Source organism: Oncorhynchus masou, chromosome 12, assembly GCF_036934945.1.
Source record: "Oncorhynchus masou masou isolate Uvic2021 chromosome 12, UVic_Omas_1.1, whole genome shotgun sequence".
Lineage (NCBI taxonomy): Eukaryota > Metazoa > Chordata > Actinopteri > Salmoniformes > Salmonidae > Oncorhynchus > Oncorhynchus masou.
Window position 1 is genome coordinate 57452970 of NC_088223.1, and position 18524 is coordinate 57471493.

An 18524-nucleotide genomic window follows, 5' to 3' on the forward strand; every position below is an offset into this window, starting at 1 on the left:
TCCTCTCTCCTCTCCGTCTCTCACACAGAGAGAGTTCCCCAAGTTCTTCACCTTCCGGTCCAGAGACAAGGTGAGTGTCTTCTGTGTGTCAATCTGAACATTGACTTTATGAGTGACCATAAAACAACAGCTAATGGTCTGCTCAGTGGTAGTGGTCAATGAACAGGTTCAATCCATCTCAAAAAGACAAGGGAATTCATATTTGAAGTGCTAATACACAGACTGAATATAGAACTTGGATAGAAGATGAGCCCGAGTGACCATGCTTCTCAATGTGTAGACTAGAGTTACAGCGGAAGAGCTAAGCAAGTGTCAGTTTCACGTCATTGCAACAATAGAGGTGAGGCAATTTGAATAAGATGCAGAAAAAGTACCTTTCTCTCTTCCTTGCTCTCCCCTTAGTTGGCACTGAAAGTCACTCCACTATGATCAATGATGGCTCTTCCCCTGTCTAGGCCCCTGATAGTCTCACTACAATGGCACCACCAAAACTCATTACCGTAATTAACTATTTAATTATGTCCCCCCATTTAAGAGAAATGACACCCATTAGCAGGCTGCGATTGCTTTTGATTTCATTTACTTAATGCAGTGTATGGCTGGCGGGCACCCTCTAGTCTCATACAAACCCAATGCTCCAGAAACAGCCAATTGGATGATGGTAGACCTTGAGGAAAATGCATTCTCATTCCTTGAACCCTCAATTGGTTGGTGTGACAGTATCTTGCTGTGTGTGACGGTGTCTTGCTGTATAACTGATTGTCCCCCTGTGTGTCTAGTTTGAGGAGGACAGGATCTACCGTCACTTGGAGCCGGCGCTGGCCTTCCAGCTGGAGCTGAACCGCATGCGTAACTTTGCCCTGACCGCCATCCCCTGTGCCAACCACAAGATGCACCTGTACCTGGGCGCTGCCCGCGTGGAGGTGGGAACAGAGGTCACCGACTACCGCTTCTTTGTCCGGGCCATCATCCGTCACTCAGACCTGGTCACCAAGGTGAGGGCGATAGTGATACACGACTTAAGTGTGTGTGATTAATACACCTGTTCAGTTTGTGTGTACGTGAAAACGTGCCCCTCTCTGACCTCTGCTCCCGTCCTGTGTCTTATCACCAGGAGGCGTCTTTTGAGTACCTCCACAACGAGGCAGAGCGTCTGCTGCTGGAGGCCATGGACGAGCTGGAGGTGGCCTTCAACAACACCACCGTACGCACCGACTGCAACCACATCTTCCTCAACTTTGTCCCCACCGTCATCATGGACCCCTCCAAGGTCAGTGGCATCACACCCAAGACCTGTACATACACTGTTCACGTGTACATTGTGTTTATCCATGTTCGTTCACTGTACATGTAGTGATGCATTTTGGTGCTGTGTGTGTGTGTGTGTGTGTGTGTGTGTGTGTGTGTGTGTTTTTTTTATATGCTTAATTTGTAACCTCTGTGTGCACATGCTCAGATCGAGGAGTCTGTGCGCTCCATGGTGATGCGTTACGGCAGTAGGCTGTGGAAGCTCCGGGTCCTGCAGGCTGAGCTGAAGATCAACATCCGGCTGACGCCCACGGGCAAACAGATCCCCATCCGCCTGTTCCTCACCAACGAGTCAGGCTACTACCTGGACATCAGCCTGTACAAGGAGGTCACCGACTCCCGTACGGGACAGTTGGGGCCTAAAGACCGACAGGTGGGGCACTCGCGTGTCTTTCATCCCCCATGGCCCACACTCCCAAGCAATCACAGGCAGGGGAAACAGCCTCACACTGAACCCTCAGCTCCCAGAATGCTCCTTAATGGGAAACTCCTGGTTAATGCTCAAATATTTGGAAGTTTAGTTAAGAAATAAATGACATGCCATCTGTGGATCAGTCAGTCTACTGCGTAAAGTGGAGCTGAGGGTTCTGTAAGTTGTCTGCCCAGCCTCTAGCCTGTTGGACAAGACGAGCAGTGATCATGGTATTTTTATGTAGGAGAACAGGTAAGTTGCATCCATCTATATATTATCCCATTCCATTGCTGTACCAGGGTAAAAGTTCCATGAGTCAAACAGTCATTGGCAGAAAGCATATGCAGGCAGCTAAGATGGGTATAAAATAATGCCCCAACTACTACGGTGGAGACAAAATGAACTGTAACGCTTCACCATTAGGTTTTCTGGGCAGGTTGCCATATTCGCTGTATGATGTTGAATATGAGAGAAGAGTTCTATTTTGGAGCTGGTCGATGGCGCTGAGTTGAGTGAGGATCCGTTGCATTGTCCTCAACCGTATTCATCAACACTTAGCACAGGCGTGGCCAGGCCCATTCTTACCTTGTTCTCATGGACCCCTTGACGTGTCTCCGTAGCCACATGTGTGAGATGAAGTCCTTTTTTTTATTCTAAAAGGACTTTATTGTGTGAAGCACAAGAGAAACAGTATTCTCATTCTGAGGAGTCCATATCTCTCTAATGTGAGGACACCACTCAGGTTGCCAGGTCTGGTCAAAGGACCTAATCAGACGGAACAACTGATAGGGATGGTAAAGAACACGACTTCATGTTCTCTTATTGCAGATAGAACTGCATCCACAGCTTTGGTCAGCGTTGTCACAGCTTCCTGTTTCTTGGAACAGGCTCCATGGCGGATATCGGTCTTCGTTACATCACATATCGCGTGCTGTGTTCTCTGTGTAGATGTGTGTGGCGGCTAGTGTCTGTGTGTGTTGAGTGACTCTCGTGTCCCCTCTCCTTCAGATCATGTTCCAGGCGTATGGGGACAAGCAGGGCCCTCTGCATGGCATGCTCATCAACACCCCGTACGTGACCAAGGACCTGCTGCAGTCCAAACGCTTTCAGGCGCAGTCTCTGGGCACTACTTACGTCTACGACTTCCCTGAGATGGTCAGACAGGTACGGACCTCGACACAACAGCTCAGTGGTCGCAGTTGCTGGTGAACATAAAAACATACAACCACGTTTGAGGTCAACTGCATGTCCATCCAGGAAGTTAATTGTAACTTTTCCCATTTAACAAAAAATTAAAATAAATGAAATGCATGAAACGAAGGTCTCACAAAGTAAAATAAACAAGGGGGCATTTGCAATTTATAAATACAAATGTCTCCCCTGAATCTAGATGGAATTGACGTCAATCCTGCATGTTATCGCTCCACGTTAGAGGTCTGCGCAGGACTGATTTGATCACCCCGCGCAAAAATAACTTAAGACATTGATTCAATTACCAGAGATTCTCACATGGTCCTTACGTTGTATTACTGGGCTGTATCAGCCAACATGCTAGATGTGGTTTGAAGAGAGCAGAGGTGGAGAGACTTACACTTTCTGTTGAGCTATTTTTATGGCCTACCTTTTCAGACGGCGACAAATATGGGTGATCAATATTTATTACTAGGCAATGTAGTAAACTATAGTAAACTATAGGCAAATTCTATTTAGGAAGTACATTTCCTTGGAAAGATAACTGCCCCGTGCTTCTCCGGTCATGCATAGGCTATAGCCTACTTTGTCTCGTTGAGAGCACACGCGTACCTGATCTCGCACGTATGGCTACTGGACTGGATGCAGCAACAATGATGAGAGTTAAAACTTGCACTTTGTCTTGAGCTATGTTTTGCATATAGCATGTAGCCTTCCTTCTAGGAGAAGGACCTGCGTGCGCGGCGCTCGTGTTGCACCTTTTCACCGATGATCACGCGTTTTGATTGCACCTCGACTCACGTTGGTCGAGCTTCTCTCCACTTCTTTCCATGATCAATATTTATTTGCACGTTACTAGGGAACAATAGTCTAAATCATGTTGAATTTCTTTGGAAAGATAACTGCCAGGTTCCAATGTAGGCAGCCTACTGTATTTCATTGAGACTTGCACGCCCAACTAGTTTTGAAGAGCAGCAAATTCTGAGCGTGTGTGAGAAATGTCACAAAGATGTACTTTTTAATACAGTAGGTAGGCTAATGCGTGCAAAGCAGAAAGGGGACCGTTTCCAAATAATCTGAGAGACGACAAAAATATTTTCATCCCAAAGTTACCTGTCTGACCGGCCGCTCCCAACCACAGCATGAAAAATGACGGCGGCGCCGCAATGATCTCTGTCGGGGCCCTGCAGCCCTCTATTCTACAGGAAGCCTGTTATACTGAGAGTGAGCGGCAGTCTCTTGACTCCTCTCTGTGGTTCCTCTTTCCTCCAGGCTCTAAAGAAGCTGTGGCAGTCCACTCAAACCTTTGCCCACCTGCCCAAATGCCCTCTGCCCTCTGAGCTGCTCACCTTCACAGAGCTGGTCCTGGACCCACAGGGACAGCTGGTGCAGATGAACCGTCTACCAGGAGGGAACGAGGTGAGGAGTAACTCCTTTAAACGTGCAGTTCCACTTCTGATCTGTAGGTGTCTCTGTGTTTCTTTGGCAGGATTGTTCAGTAGCTGTTTGCCAGGAATTGTCTCTATACATATGTAAATGCAAAGAAGAGTAATGCCCCTGCTTTTGTTTGCTGAGTTTATGTCTCGTCCCCACTACATGAATGAATATCTTTACCTGTGTGTGTCCCTCTAGATTGGCATGGTGGCCTGGCGGATGACGCTCAGGACCCCAGAGTACCCGGCAGGGCGTGAGATCATTGTGATCAGTAATGACATCACACATAAGATTGGTTCGTTCGGGCCGCAGGAGGACCTGCTGTTCCTGCAGGCCTCGGAGATGTCCAGGGAGAGTGGCATCCCTCGTATCTACATCTCTGCCAACAGCGGTGCCCGCATCGGCCTGGCAGAGGAGATCAGACACATGTTCCATGTGGCCTGGCAGGACACGGCAGACCCCTACAAGGTCAGCTGGCAGAATAGGGCAGTGGGGCGTAAATGTTCTGTTTTAAGAATTTGGAGATTATTAGTGTTGTAGGACTCTGTTAGCAGATGTCTCTGCCCATGTACACTACATAACCAAAAGTGTGTGGACACCACTAGATGTGGTAACATTGCTGCGGGGACTTGCTTCCATTCAGCCACGAGTATTAGTGAGGTTGGTCATTGATGTTTGGCGATTAGGCCTGGCTCGCAGTCGGTGTTCCAATTCATCCCAAAGGTGTTCGATGAGGTTGAGGTCAGTGCTCTGTGCAGGCCAGTCAAGTTCTTCAACACCGATCTGGACAAACCATTTCTGTATGGACCTCGCTTTGTGCATGGGGGCATTGTCATGCTGGAACAGGAAAGGGCCTTTCCCAAAACTGTTGCCACAAAGTTGTATGCTGTAGCGTTAAGATTTCCCTTCACTGGAACTAAGGGGCCTAGCCTGAAAAATGAAAAACAGCCCCCGGCGGTCCTGTTCTGTGAGTTTGTGTGGCCTACCACTTCGCGGCTGAGCCGTTGTTGCTCTTAGACGTTTCCATTTCACAATAACATCACTTACAGTTGACCGGGGCAGCTCTAGCAGAGCAGACATTTTGGAAAGGTGGCATCCAATGACAGTGCCACTTTGAAAGGCACAGAGCTCATCAGTAAAATCATTCTACTGCCAATGTTTGTCTATGGAGATTGCATGGCTGTGTGCTCGATTTTATACACCCTGACGGGAGTGGCTGACCTGGCCGAATCCACAAATCTGAAGGGGTGTCCACATACTTTTGGCAATGTAGTGTATGCATGTCCCTCGCAGACTGCTAATTCAGTCTTTTGTTTCTCTCCACAGGGCTTCAAGTACTTGTACTTGACCCCTCAGGACTACAAGAAAGTGTCTGCCCTGAATTCTGTTTACTGTGAACACATAGAGGACAAGGGAGAGTCCAGGTGAGTCCAGACGTTACCCATCAGCCATATTATTAATCACGGTCACCCTATTGAATACAGATAATACATCCAGCTCACTGGCCAGCAGAGAAAGTGGGGAACTACAACCTGTAAGAGAATCAATGGGCTGTGCATGAATACACATGAAAAGCCCCTCGGACAATGGGAGAAGGGGGATGAAGTGATGAGGTGTTATGTGTCTGACAGAGCCTTTCCTTGTTCAGGTACAAGATCACTGACATCATCGGGAAAGATGACGGTCTGGGGGTGGAGAACCTGAAGGGCTCCGGGATGATCGCAGGAGAGTCCTCTCTGGCCTACGACGAGGTCATCACCATGAACCTGGTACGCACCGACGCACTGGATGTACCGACACACACATGCACGCCTAAACACACGACTACTTACGGTCTGTCGTGTTACTACTTAAGTGCTACTCTTACGAGGAGGAGGATGGCAGATGTAAGAATGGGTTTTTACCCGGATCACTGACATGCCCTTGACTCGGGGGTTACCTAAGCAGGCTGTGTGCTCCTCTCTCTCCAGGTGACGTGCAGAGCCATCGGCATCGGAGCCTACCTGGTCAGGCTGGGTCAGAGAACCATTCAGGTGGAGAACTCCCACATCATTCTCACTGGTGCTGGAGCTCTCAACAAGGTAAGAGCCAGCATCACTCCCCCTTTCCTGGCTGTACCTCATGGCACACGAATGTCTCACGAAACTCCTGAGAGGTATTCTGCTAGGATGCATTGTTCCAATGCGGCCTCTGGGCAGAGGGACATGAGCTCTTTGTCTTTCCCCATAAGAGGTCCGCCGCAACACTCACTGCCGTCACTAACAACTACACATTATTAACCATCTATAAAACCGATACAGTGAGTGTCTTTTAATACTCTTTAAATTGTCCTGTTGTTGTTTTTCTTTTTGAAGAGAGGAGGAGACGTGTTAATGTGTTTTTGCACTGTGCTCCGTCGTCTGTGACCTGACTAGATTGTTCCTGAGTTCATGCAATTAACTCTTCTGCTTTATAATCTGGATTTTCACTGTTACTATGTAATAGTTGGTCATGCCATTTATTTTGCAGTTAATTTGAGGAAGAGGACAAAGTGGTGTGTGTGTGTATATTTGTGTTGTACTGTAGAGATGGCCATTGGATAGATAGGATATATCCCTTAAGAGTGAACAATAAAACGGACAGCTTCCCTCTTAACTAGGAGGCGGAAAGACTGTGTCCCGTCTGAGTCAAAGAATAGAAATTATAATGGTGTTTTCTGATCCTCTATTTCTCTCACGCTGTATACATTTTTCCGGCTCAGTGATCAGGCCCTCCACTCCCCTCGCCTCCCCCTCCTCTCATCTCCCCAGTCATACTGCTGCAGCTCCTGGTGGGATAATAGAAAGAGAAGCGTCAAGTTGTTATTTGCATAGAAATGGCAGTGTGACGCCTGAGGCTGCTGCTGGGGAGAAGGACACCCATATCATTTGTCTCCAATCAGAATGAAAAGTTTTGCTGAGGCAGATTTTTTTTTTCTCTCTCTCTCTCTCTCTTTCTCTCTCTCTCTTTCTCTCTGTGCTCCACGGGCACTGACTACCCACCGCTTCCTCCATCCCTCTCTCCCTCCTCCTCTCCATCCCTCTCCCTCCCTCTCTCTCCATCCCTCTCTCCCTCTCTCTCTCTCTCCTCCTCTCCCTCTGTCTCTCCTCCCTCTCTCTCCTCCCTCTCTCTCCATCTCTCCTCTCTGTCTCTGCATTAACATGACTCCATTCCAAATTTACATAACAAATCTGCTCATGACAAAACACAACTACATGCACGTTTTCATTTGCAGGTTTTGCTGTAAGCGTGTGTGTGCCCGTGCCCGCTCGTTTTCGGGTGCTGGTTACTAGAGAAGCGTCAGATTGTGTGTGTTACAGTAAATGTGGAAAATGTATCATGTGTTTTTTTTTAAATAGAAAAATAGGAAACCTAACAGATGTATCCATTTCGCAGTAAATCTATATTTTTTACTATAATTGTGTTTACTATAACATCTCAAGTCGATGATTCCCAGTTTTCCACATTGGCAGTAAGTCTATAGTTTCCTATTCTTTAAGCTTTCTGTAACATTATCTAATGGATGTGTCACAGTTGAATGTGTTCATTCACAATGATGGTCCATCCATTCAGCAGTAGCCATGGCAACAACAGAAAACACACATTATATCCCCATAGACTCCCTGGTTTACCAAAGACGTATGAAGAGGACATACACACATCTTGATATACTAATTTCATTCAGTGATGGACATCTTTCTCCTGTTTGTATGGTGGCTGAATAGTAACTACTGGTACAAATATCTCAGTGGGCCTATGTCCCTCCACCCTCCCTCTCCCTCTGCTGTGGAATCTTAATGAACCCAGGCCCAGCCCGGTGGCACACAGGCCCTGCGTCTGCCTGTCAAGGTGACTGCAATGCTTGCCGGGGCCGCGGGCTGCCTTGACAGCTTTAGGAGAGCGCCCAGGATTTGTAGCCAGGGACATAACCATTAATGGTAATAAAGAAAGTAAATGATGGCCGAAGAGGTGAGAGCTGAGAGTGAGCAACGAGCGCCTCTCTGTGTTTTACTGAGCTGTGTCCCCTGCGTGGTCGCCCGCCCTTGTGTGTGTGTGTGTGTGTGTGTGTGTGGCAGGAGAGGGGAGGTTAATGGGTCCGGCAGGTCACAGGAGCAGTTTGGACGCCAAAATGAGTTCAGTGGCCTCCATGCCATCCTTCATTAGCCTCTCACACCGGCAGAGATGCACAATAAACCAATATACACACACTCATACAGGCAGTCTCATACACGTGCTATTCAGTGTGTGTGTGTGTTAGAGAGAGCGTGTGTTAGAGAGAGCGTGTGTTAGAGAGAGCGTGTGTTAGAGAGAGCGTGTGTTAGAGAGAGCGTGTGTTAGAGAGAGCGTGTGTTAGAGAGAGCGTGTGTTAGAGAGAGCGTGTGTTAGAGAGAGCGTGTGTTAGAGAGAGAGGGCGTGTGTTAGAGAGAGCGAGGGCGTGTGTTAGAGAGAGCGAGGGCGTGTGTTAGAGAGAGCGAGGGCGTGTGTTAGAGAGAGCGAGGGCGTGTGTTAGAGAGCGAGGGCGTGTGTTAGAGAGAGCGAGGGCGTGTGTTAGAGAGAGCGAGGGCGTGTGTTAGAGAGCGAGGGCGTGTGTTAGAGAGCGAGGGCGTGTGTTAGAGAGCGAGGGCGTGTGTTAGAGAGCGAGGGCGTGTGTTAGAGAGCGAGGGCGTGTGTGAGAGCGAGGGCGTGTGAGAGAGCGAGGGCGTGTGAGAGAGCGAGGGCGTGTGAGAGAGCGAGGGCGTGTGAGAGTGCGAGGGCGTGTGAGAGAGCGAGGGCGTGTGAGAGAGCGAGGCGTGTGAGAGAGCGAGGGCGTGTGAGAGAGCGAGGGCGTGTGCGTGTGAGAGAGCGAGGGCGTGTGCGTGTGCGAGGGCGTGCGTGTGCGTGTGTGAGAGAGAGAGAGCTTGTGTGTGTGAGAGAGAGAGAGCTTGTGTGTGTGTGAGAGAGAGAGAGCTTGTGTGTGTGTGTGAGAGAGAGAGAGCTTGTGTGTGTGTGAGAGAGAGAGAGCTTGTGTGTGTGTGTGAGAGAGAGAGAGCTTGTGTGTGTGTGTGAGAGAGAGAGAGAGCTTGTGTGTGTGTGTGAGAGAGAGAGAGCTTGTGTGAGAGAGAGAGAGCTTGTGTGAGAGAGAGAGAGCTTGTGTGAGAGAGAGAGAGCTTGTGTGAGAGAGAGAGAGCTTGTGTGAGAGAGAGAGCTTGTGTGAGAGAGAGAGCTTGTGTGTGTGTGAGAGAGAGAGAGAGCTTGTGTCTGCGTGTGAGAGAGGGCGTGTGTGTGCGCGCTTGTCTTTCTCTGTGTGTGGGTGCTCATAAACAGGCTGTGAGGCAGTGTGCAGTGCAGGCGGGCAGCTCTTTGTCATGGCTCCTGTCGATAGTGTGGGTGGATAGAGTGTCAGCGAGGACAAATCTCCGGTATTAATTCACTCTGGAGGTTACCAATAACGCGGCCGCCTGGGAGAACGCCAGGTGCCCGTGGCGCCCAGTGAACGCCGTGATAGTGATCCCTGGCCACCGATCGACAGTATTGACGAGGCCAAGGTGCGGTGAGGAGCAGCAGGGTCGCTGTCACCTGGGGGATAGGTCTGTGTCTCTGTGGGAGATCCTATTGATCCACAGCCCGAGGGACACCACCCTCCATCCCCAGCCTCAGTGGGTTTAGCTCGTCCCTGTAGGGAGAAGAATGGGTGTCACAACATAAAATAGCCATTACCTACCCATGCCTAATGTGTAAATATTGTTGGTGGTCTCTCAGCTTGTAGTTTGTAGGGAAATTGGCTAACATGGTTGGTTTGGTTTGACACATGACTATGGAAGAAATCACGAATGATAAACAGAATGTGACATCACCCCCATCTTCTTTCCCGTAGGTGCTGGGTAGAGAGGTGTACACCTCCAACAACCAGCTGGGTGGGATTCAGATCATGCACAACAACGGTGTGACCCACAGCACTGTGTGTGATGACTTTGAGGGAGTCCACATGCTGCTACACTGGCTCTCCTACATGCCCAAGGTAACCATCCGCTCTCATCAGCATTTAACCCATTGTCCATCCATTTAGGCTCGTCTAATGCACATGTACCTTTTACGCTGTCAGCTTTTCAGTGAAGCTGGGTTAAATTCATAGTTGATGTTTACACCCCCTTCCCCTCCAGGACCGATCTAGTCCCGTGCCCATCATCAATGCCAAGGACCCCATAGACCGGCTGGTGGAGTTTATGCCCACAAAGGCCCCCTATGACCCCCGCTGGATGCTGGCAGGACGCCCCAGCCAGAGTGAGTACCCTCCTTCCTTCCTCTCAGACATGAACATTTACAGCGCTACACAAACCAGAAGCAACTGCTTTTTCCCTCGCCACATTGTGCGTAAGGCAGACTCTGTGCCACACTCATCACCTCAATCGCTGTGCAATAAAGGATCTTCATAAATCTCTCCTATCATCATAATAATCACTCACTTGTAGTCCTATTCATCCCCCCCTCCAGTCACACTGGTGCTGCATCAACAGGTGTTGAAACCGCAGCTCTTCACACTTCAATTTAGTCTGAGTGTCATTTTAAAGGTTGGCCTTGCGATTTGCGCTATGATCATTTCAGGCAGATCTCCCAGAGGTCAGGGGTTAAACTAATTCCTGTTTGTTCGAGAGGGTTATAGGCTCTCCAGACACTGAGAGAGACACGGTGAACCCTGGGCAGCATTCTAGCTGGGTGGATGAAGAGAGAGATAGCAGGGGAATGGATGTCTCATGTTATACATGCAGGGTCAGGCCTGAGCAGATTCCATATCAGTGTAATTACAACTTTGGGCAGGGGGAGAGATTGGGGCCGGCAGGGCGTGCGGTGTGGGGGGGAGACCGGTCTTTAGTTGTGATGAGTGGGGAGGCTTAATTGAATGGTAACCTCTTAGACTAGCCCTGTCTCGCTCACTCTGCCAAGAGCAGGAGAGCTGAGCTCGGCTCTTTACAGCCTCATCCGTCATGGGACCTGACAAGATTAGAGATTTCTGTTTAAAAAAAATAATTTAAACACTGTTTTTGCTTTCATGGAGTAGCAAAATGGAGTAGAATCTGGAGGGGAAAAAACATTTTTCTGCCAAGTAACGGAATGTTATATTTCTTATTTACAAATGTTTACTTTGTAATAATAAATTATTTAAGTTTTCCATCTCCCCTCTCTCTCTCTCTGTGCAGCTCCAAAGGGCCCGTGGCAGAGTGGGTTCTTTGACCATGGCTCGTTCTCAGAGATCATGCAGCCGTGGGCTCAAAGTGTGGTGGTGGGCAGAGCCAGGTAAGGAACCACATCACTCCACTGTTTGTAAGCAATATAGACACACTATAGTCCTTTGATAAACATACCACGGGCCTCATGTATAACCGGTGCGTAAATGTCACACTGAATATTTGCACGCCGTACATACGTTTCCCATTATAAATCAGAGTGTGTGAACGGGCGTTGTAACTCCGCCATGCACCTTTTATGGTGACAATAACGCCCTTTATTTGCTCGGGAGAGGCGAAGGTCGAGTCACGTGTCCTTCAAAACATGGCCCGCCAAACCGCGCTCCTTCACACCCGCCTGCTTAACCCGGAAGCTGCACCAATGTGTCGGAGGGAACTCTGTTCAACTGACAACCGAAGTCAGCCTGCAGGCCCCCGGCCTGCCACAAGGAGTCACTAGAGCGTGATGAGCCAAGTAAAGCTCCCCCGGCCAAACTCTCCCCTAACCCGGGCGACGCTGGGCCAATTGTGTGCCGCCCTATGGGACTCCCGGTTACGGCCAGTTATGACACAGCCTGAGATGGAACCCAGGTCTGTTGGGATGCAGTGCCTTAGACTGCGCCACTCGAGAGGCCCCTTTGGCAGTAACTTATGCTGTATTTGATGGACTGTGACAACTTCTGAAATAAAAAAAACTACGTCCAAATGTTGTGGATCTGTCAGCAGAACGTTTGAATTCAACAGTGTTTTCCATTGACTTTCCCCCCCAACCTAATTTGCTGGACTGTCCATGAATTCTGAAACATTGTCTAGGCTGCTCATAAAATGTATAGTCGGTTACCAACTGTAGTAGCATGGAATGGCATCCAGCAAAACCTGAACTAAATAGCCTATCTGTTAACTTAGCTACTAGGCCCAATTTAGATGAGAGATGCATATGGTAGTTTGTTGTATGGCTACTTCAAGATTTGAACCCATCACGGCCAGAAAAGGGGAGGAATTTATTCTGCGTTGGTTCTGAAAATAAATAGGAATAGATTCCTATGTCAAAATACTTGCCTGCCTGCTTGAAATACAATACTTCAACCACTAGAAAATGTGCGTACGCATGGTGTAAAGTTTGCGTGGAGGAAAGGATATTCTCAAGTTTTGTTTTTATAAAATGGCAACTTTTGCGGGAAAGCTGGCGCACGTATGTTTTGGGGTATATTTGTACATGTGCAATGTTTATAAATGAGGCTCCAGACCAATACCAAGTCTATTTCACAAGGGTCATCCTGGTCACAGCATCATTTGTTTAGAGTGTATGTAGTTCTAGAACAGGATGTTGTGTGAGCCGTGCAGGAAATATGTTAAATGGTCTAGCTGATCATCCCACTGTCATGCAAGTCCATCTACATGTTCCAGTACTGAAACACCCTCCTGCCTGATATCTGATTTGAGAGTTTTGGGTAAAATGCAGAAGACACATTTCAGTTGAATGCATTGTTGTACAACTTTCTAGGTATCCCCTTTTCACATAGCTAGCTCACCCATCTTAACCCCACACATTGACCTGTCTGACCTCTAACGCCTGACCAATCAATCAGCCCTCAGGGGTGCATAGTTGTGTGTCCTGATGTGACCCTCTGCTCTCTCAAAGGCTTGGTGGTATACCTACTGGAGTGGTTGCTGTGGAAACCAGATCAGTGGAGCTGTCAATCCCAGCCGATCCAGCAAACCTGGACTCTGACGCCAAGGTAAGTTCCTCCGAATATACACTGGCCTGTGTCCCAAATACAGGTATACTCACATAAAGACCCACAGAAATGCATGATCACTAGTGACCCTTTGTGTCTTGCTCTCAGATCATCCAGCAGGCAGGCCAGGTGTGGTTCCCTGACTCTGCGTTTAAGACGGCACAGGCCATCAAGGACCTGAACCGCGAGGGCCTTCCTCTCATGGTGTTCGCCAACTGGAGGGGCTTCTCTGGAGGCATGAAAGGTACCATAGAATATATGTTTATATATCTGTCAGTTATACCAGTGTGTGTGTGTGTTTTCAGTCTTATATCAAATTCCTCTCCTGTGCCTCTGTCAGACATGTATGACCAGGTGCTGAAGTTTGGAGCCTACATCGTGGATGGTCTGAGAGAGTACCGCCAGCCTGTTCTGGTATACATCCCTCCCCAGGCAGAGCTGAGAGGGGGGTCCTGGGTGGTCATAGACCCCACCATCAACCCCCGCCACATGGAGATGTATGCTGACAAGGACAGTCGGTGAGTTTGACTTCCATCCACTAACCATAACCCCTCTTGGCAGCATGCCAAAGACAGAAGTTCAGACACTCGACCAATGCACGGTTTGATGTAGGCTCAGATCAGTGACATTGTGATGCTATGTAGAGCCTCGGTCATCTTGATGAATCCCTCTTCTCTGCTCCACAGTGGTGGAGTGTTGGAGCCAGAGGGGACGGTGGAGATCAAGTTCAGGAAGAAGGACCTGGTGAAGACCATGAGGAGGGTTGACCCGGTCTACATGGGCCTGGCAGAGAGACTGGGTCCGAGTCCTAGAGCTTTATTCATACTTTCTCACATTCCCTCTGTTAATCTCTTTATGCAGTTCTCTCTCTGCTCTCCACTATCCCATTTGCTTTGCTCTTTCTCCTTCTCTCCCTCTGTATCCCTCTCTGTGAGGGAGGAATGATAATATCTAGCGGGGCACGTGTGCGTGCGTGTGCGTGCTGTAATTCCCTGTCACTCTTGTTCTTTATCTGAGGGTGATCGTATCGTCCCTGCTCTGTCCCCTGGGGAGATGTGTCAATCACAGCAGGGCTAGATCAATCAGCAGGGCCTGCTGTCTCCCTCCCCGCCCTGTCCTCCTACCTAACCCGGCCTATTGATTTTCCTCTGGGCTCACAGGGGCACCATGGAGCCATAGAGCTATGGGCCAGCAACGGGCCTCTAGGGGCTGTGGTGGGGAGGCTGACCGATTGGCTCTGACAGAAATCAATCTCTGAAGACCGGCAGCACAGCAGCCAGGGATTCTGGAGAACACTGAACCACATCAGACAGTGATACTGAGAGCTGAGCCTGCGCTGTACAGTCATAAAGAACCCATGCTGAATAAATGGGAGGGAATGTATCTCACCTACCTCCTGAACAATTTCACATAGAACCAACATAATTCTCATGCTAATGGTACCGCTTGCCTTGGGGTAGCAGAACAGTCCAGCCACCCGAGTCATAGACTGTTCTCTCTGCTACCGCACTGCAAGCAGTACCGGAGCGCCAAGTCTAGGTCCAAAAGGCTTCTAAACAGCTTTTAACCCCAAGCCATAAGACTCCTGAACATCTAGTTAAATGGCTACCCAGACTATTTGCATTGCCCCCCCCCTCCCCTCACCACTGCTACTCCCTGTTGTCATCTATACATAATCACTTTAATAACTCTACCTACATGAACATAATACCTCAACTAACCGGTGCCCCAGTACATTGACTCACTGATGCTGTTATCTCACTGCTGTTCTTTAATTATTTCTTACTTTTATCTCTTATTATCCTTTCTTTTCTTTTTTTAAACTGCATTGTTGGTTAAGGGCTCGCCAGTAAATATTTCACTGTAATGTCTACACCTGTTGAATTCGGAGCATGTGACTAATCAAATTTGATTTGATTGGAGTAGCCGCTTCCCCAAACAATCCCGCTGTCATACAGAACAGATACAGTGATAAAAGGAAGTGGAGCCCATCCCAAATGCTCACGCTGTCACATTGACACAATTTCCTTGGAATGTTCTCGGTATGCAGCTAGCTTGAATCAGACCTCACTGAATAATCTTTGGTTTGTGTTGTAACCTTCCTGGCCACGTCTCCTTCTCCAGGTACCCCAGAGCTGGGCCTGCCAGAGAGGAAGGAGCTGGAGACCAAACTGAAGGAGCGGGAGGAGTTCCTGTTACCCATCTACCACCAGGTGGCCGTGCAGTTCGCCGACCTCCACGACACCCCGGGACGCATGCAGGAGAAGGGCGTCATTACGGTGAGACGACACGGTCGCGTTGAACGTGATCAGAACACGAATTGTCAAATGAAATGAAATGACACATTTAGCCGATGTTATTGCAGGTGTAGCGAAGTGCTTGTGTTCCTAGCTCCAACAGTGCTGTAATATCTAACAAAACACACAAATCTAAAAGTAAAATAATGGAATTAAGAAATATAGAAATATAAGGCTTCCTCTGCTGTTTCCTGAAGTCCAAGTCAGCGCCTTCATTTTGGTGACGTTGAGGGAGAGGTTATTTCCCTGTCACCGCTCCGCCAGGGCCCTCACCTCCTCCCTGTAGGCCGTCTCGTCATTGTTGGTAATCAGACCTGCTTGGCCATGCAGTCATGGGTGAACATGGAGAACAGGAGGGGGCCGAGCACGCACCCTTGTGGGACCCCAGTGTTGAGGATCAGCGAATTGGAGGTGTTGATGCCTACCTTTACCACCTGGGGACGGCCCGTCAGGAAGTCCAGGACCCAGTTGTACAGGGTGGGGTTCAGACCCAGGGCCTCGAGCTTAGTGATGAGCTTGGAGGTAATATGGTGTTGAAGACTAAGCTGTAGTCAATGAACAGCATTCTTACATAGCTATTCCTCTTGTCCAGATGGATAGGGCAGTGCGATGGTGATTGCATCAGAACAGTATTGAAATGAAGGTCACATAGATATATGTGAAGTAATATTACATTAAAAAGTGTTTTTTATGATGTCTCATTCCAATACACAGAACTGTATCTATGCGGTATGTGAGTAACCAAGCCTGTGTTACCTACAATGCAGTAGACTGGTGCAGTCGATGACATGCCGAGGGAATATAGTGTTCAGTAGATGCCTAGGGAAAAGAGTGTTCCAATCTCTCTCAGGCTGTGAGACGTGTCTTTATAATTACCTGCTGATGACCCGGCCCATCACCTCAGCAAGCACAGAACAGCCCCAGGCAGGATTCCAAGCTCTCTCCATCACACACACACGTACGCACAATGGGTTCATGAGAGGAAGGCTGCTAGGGCATTTCTGTATACTGAAGTATCTCTATAATAGATGACAATCTCAGTTGCTCTCAAGATGCCTGCAAATGCAACAGCACAATTATCAGTGATAGGTGCCTGCAAATGCAACCGCACAAGAATCTGATTGACAGCCACATAGGTGCTCAGTAGAATACCAAGGACAGATTACTTCTCTGGAGACTCTCCTGCACTCAGAAGTTCTCATATCATGACGTACAAAGATATTCTCTTCAGTTCAAAATCTGTTTAGTTATGTAAATTGAGTAATGTCATATTTTTTTTGTGGGGGGGGGGGGGGGGCAATAATTACACAATATTAGATTATATTTACATTTTCTAATATCAGTCAGCCAGTATTGCTTGTTGGTGAGATATCTCATCTCTGAAGCTGTATGTGTGTGTGTTTGTGGTTTCCCAGGATATCCTGGAGTGGCGGACATCACGTCACTTCTTCTACTGGCGTCTGAGGCGTCTGCTGCTGGAGGACACGGTCAAGAGGAAGATCCAGGTGGCCAACAGCGAGCTGACCAATGGACAGATCCAGGCCATGCTGAGACGCTGGTTCGTAGAGGCTGAGGGGACCGTCAAGGTGACTACCCACTATCTGCTCCTCCACTTTCCTCAAACAAGCCCTCCAAAGCACAGAGACACTAACCGTCACTGTCAACTAGAGGCTGCAGATTCATGAGATTATACATCTATACCTTCCTTCACAGTCTGGTTTTAATCCTAAAAGAAGAAGAAGAATCTGGACAATTTCCAACCAGAAGTTGTGGTGCCTCGGTTATGGCTCGGTAGAAATAACTATAGGTGAGAGAAAATATGTCCCTCAGCCTCGACTGCTGCCTCCAGGGGTGACTAGAAAAAGCCCAGCTCCTGAGGTAGACAGAGTATATCTTTAGAAGCGGCCGTCTTGTTAGCTAATACATTACCCCAATCAGGGCCGGCTATCTTAAGCTACAATTAATCTGAGCCCTGGCACGTGCTGATAGGAGAGCCACGCGCTGTTTCTTAATTAAAAGCAAACGGATTAAAAATGATTAATAAGGGCATTAAATGTTCTTGCGGACTACAAGCAGGAGAGCTCTTAAAACAGCGTGAGGCCATTACCGCCCTCCCAATCTGCCTAAGCCCCGTCTGCCTTTGTTTGGGATCAGAGACTGGCTGCCCTCATGAATATGGATTTCTCAATCAGGTCCAGTCAAAAAGGCATCAGGGACCTACTTTGTTGCTCTCGCACTTTCACTTCTGATAGGAAAATGTAGTTTCATTTTTTCCCCCCACTCATTCAGACCAGCAAGGTTATGAGAATATGATTGTAGTGTTCTACTGCCCGAAACAAACATGAGTTCAGACGTGGGTTTTTCCACTGATATGGATAAAACTTAGCCCCAAAAAAGAATGTCACTGAGAAGTTGGATTAAATCTTCCTCTCTTCTCTCTGTGTGTGTGTGTGTAGGCTTATCTGTGGGACAGCAATGAGGAGGTAGTGGAGTGGCTGGAGAAGCAGCTGAAGGAGGAGGAGGGGGCCAGGTCTGTCATCGACGAGAACATCAAGTACATCCGCAGGGACCACATCCTCAAGCAGATCCGCAGGTGAGACCGACCGCTCGTTTAACAGGCTGATCCAACCTGATCTCATAGTTTCACTTCGGGATTTGACGTAATTGGACAAATGTTGATTTTTGACCCATTAATAGATTTCTTTAAAGCACTGTTTCCATTTAGTAAGTACTCTCCCTGCTTGCTAGAAAATGGAGAACTGCCATGGCACGGTGCTCTGAGCCCAACGCTGTGCCATTGTTTTTTTTTGGTGAGCACCCATGACGGCATATCAATGTTCTCAAGATCTTTTCAAACGGCCAAAATTAACGTGTTTTTCTAGTGACCAGCCTGGCATGTCACTGGAAACCTACCAGCCTGGCA

The 18524-nt window shown here is 48.4% G+C and overlaps 1 protein-coding gene across 11 annotated transcripts in view; it reads left to right on the forward strand.

Annotated features, from left to right (window-relative positions):
• Nucleotides 1-18524, forward strand: part of LOC135550483 (acetyl-CoA carboxylase) — a 44577-nt gene that overhangs the window by 25477 nt on the left and 576 nt on the right. For all 11 annotated transcript variants that reach the window (XM_064981333.1, XM_064981337.1, XM_064981335.1 and 8 more), the window contains 20 exons: nt 29-70; nt 780-995; nt 1115-1270; nt 1457-1681; nt 2729-2884; nt 4184-4330; nt 4544-4813; nt 5672-5769; nt 5994-6114; nt 6316-6426; nt 10218-10361; nt 10504-10624; nt 11539-11635; nt 13208-13304; nt 13413-13548; nt 13645-13822; nt 13991-14103; nt 15429-15583; nt 17017-17187; nt 18058-18194. In XM_064981333.1, coding sequence (XP_064837405.1) covers nt 29-70; nt 780-995; nt 1115-1270; nt 1457-1681; nt 2729-2884; nt 4184-4330; nt 4544-4813; nt 5672-5769; nt 5994-6114; nt 6316-6426; nt 10218-10361; nt 10504-10624; nt 11539-11635; nt 13208-13304; nt 13413-13548; nt 13645-13822; nt 13991-14103; nt 15429-15583; nt 17017-17187; nt 18058-18194 — 2891 coding nt within the window. The remainder of the gene's footprint in view (nt 1-28; nt 71-779; nt 996-1114; nt 1271-1456; nt 1682-2728; nt 2885-4183; nt 4331-4543; nt 4814-5671; nt 5770-5993; nt 6115-6315; nt 6427-10217; nt 10362-10503; nt 10625-11538; nt 11636-13207; nt 13305-13412; nt 13549-13644; nt 13823-13990; nt 14104-15428; nt 15584-17016; nt 17188-18057; nt 18195-18524) is intronic.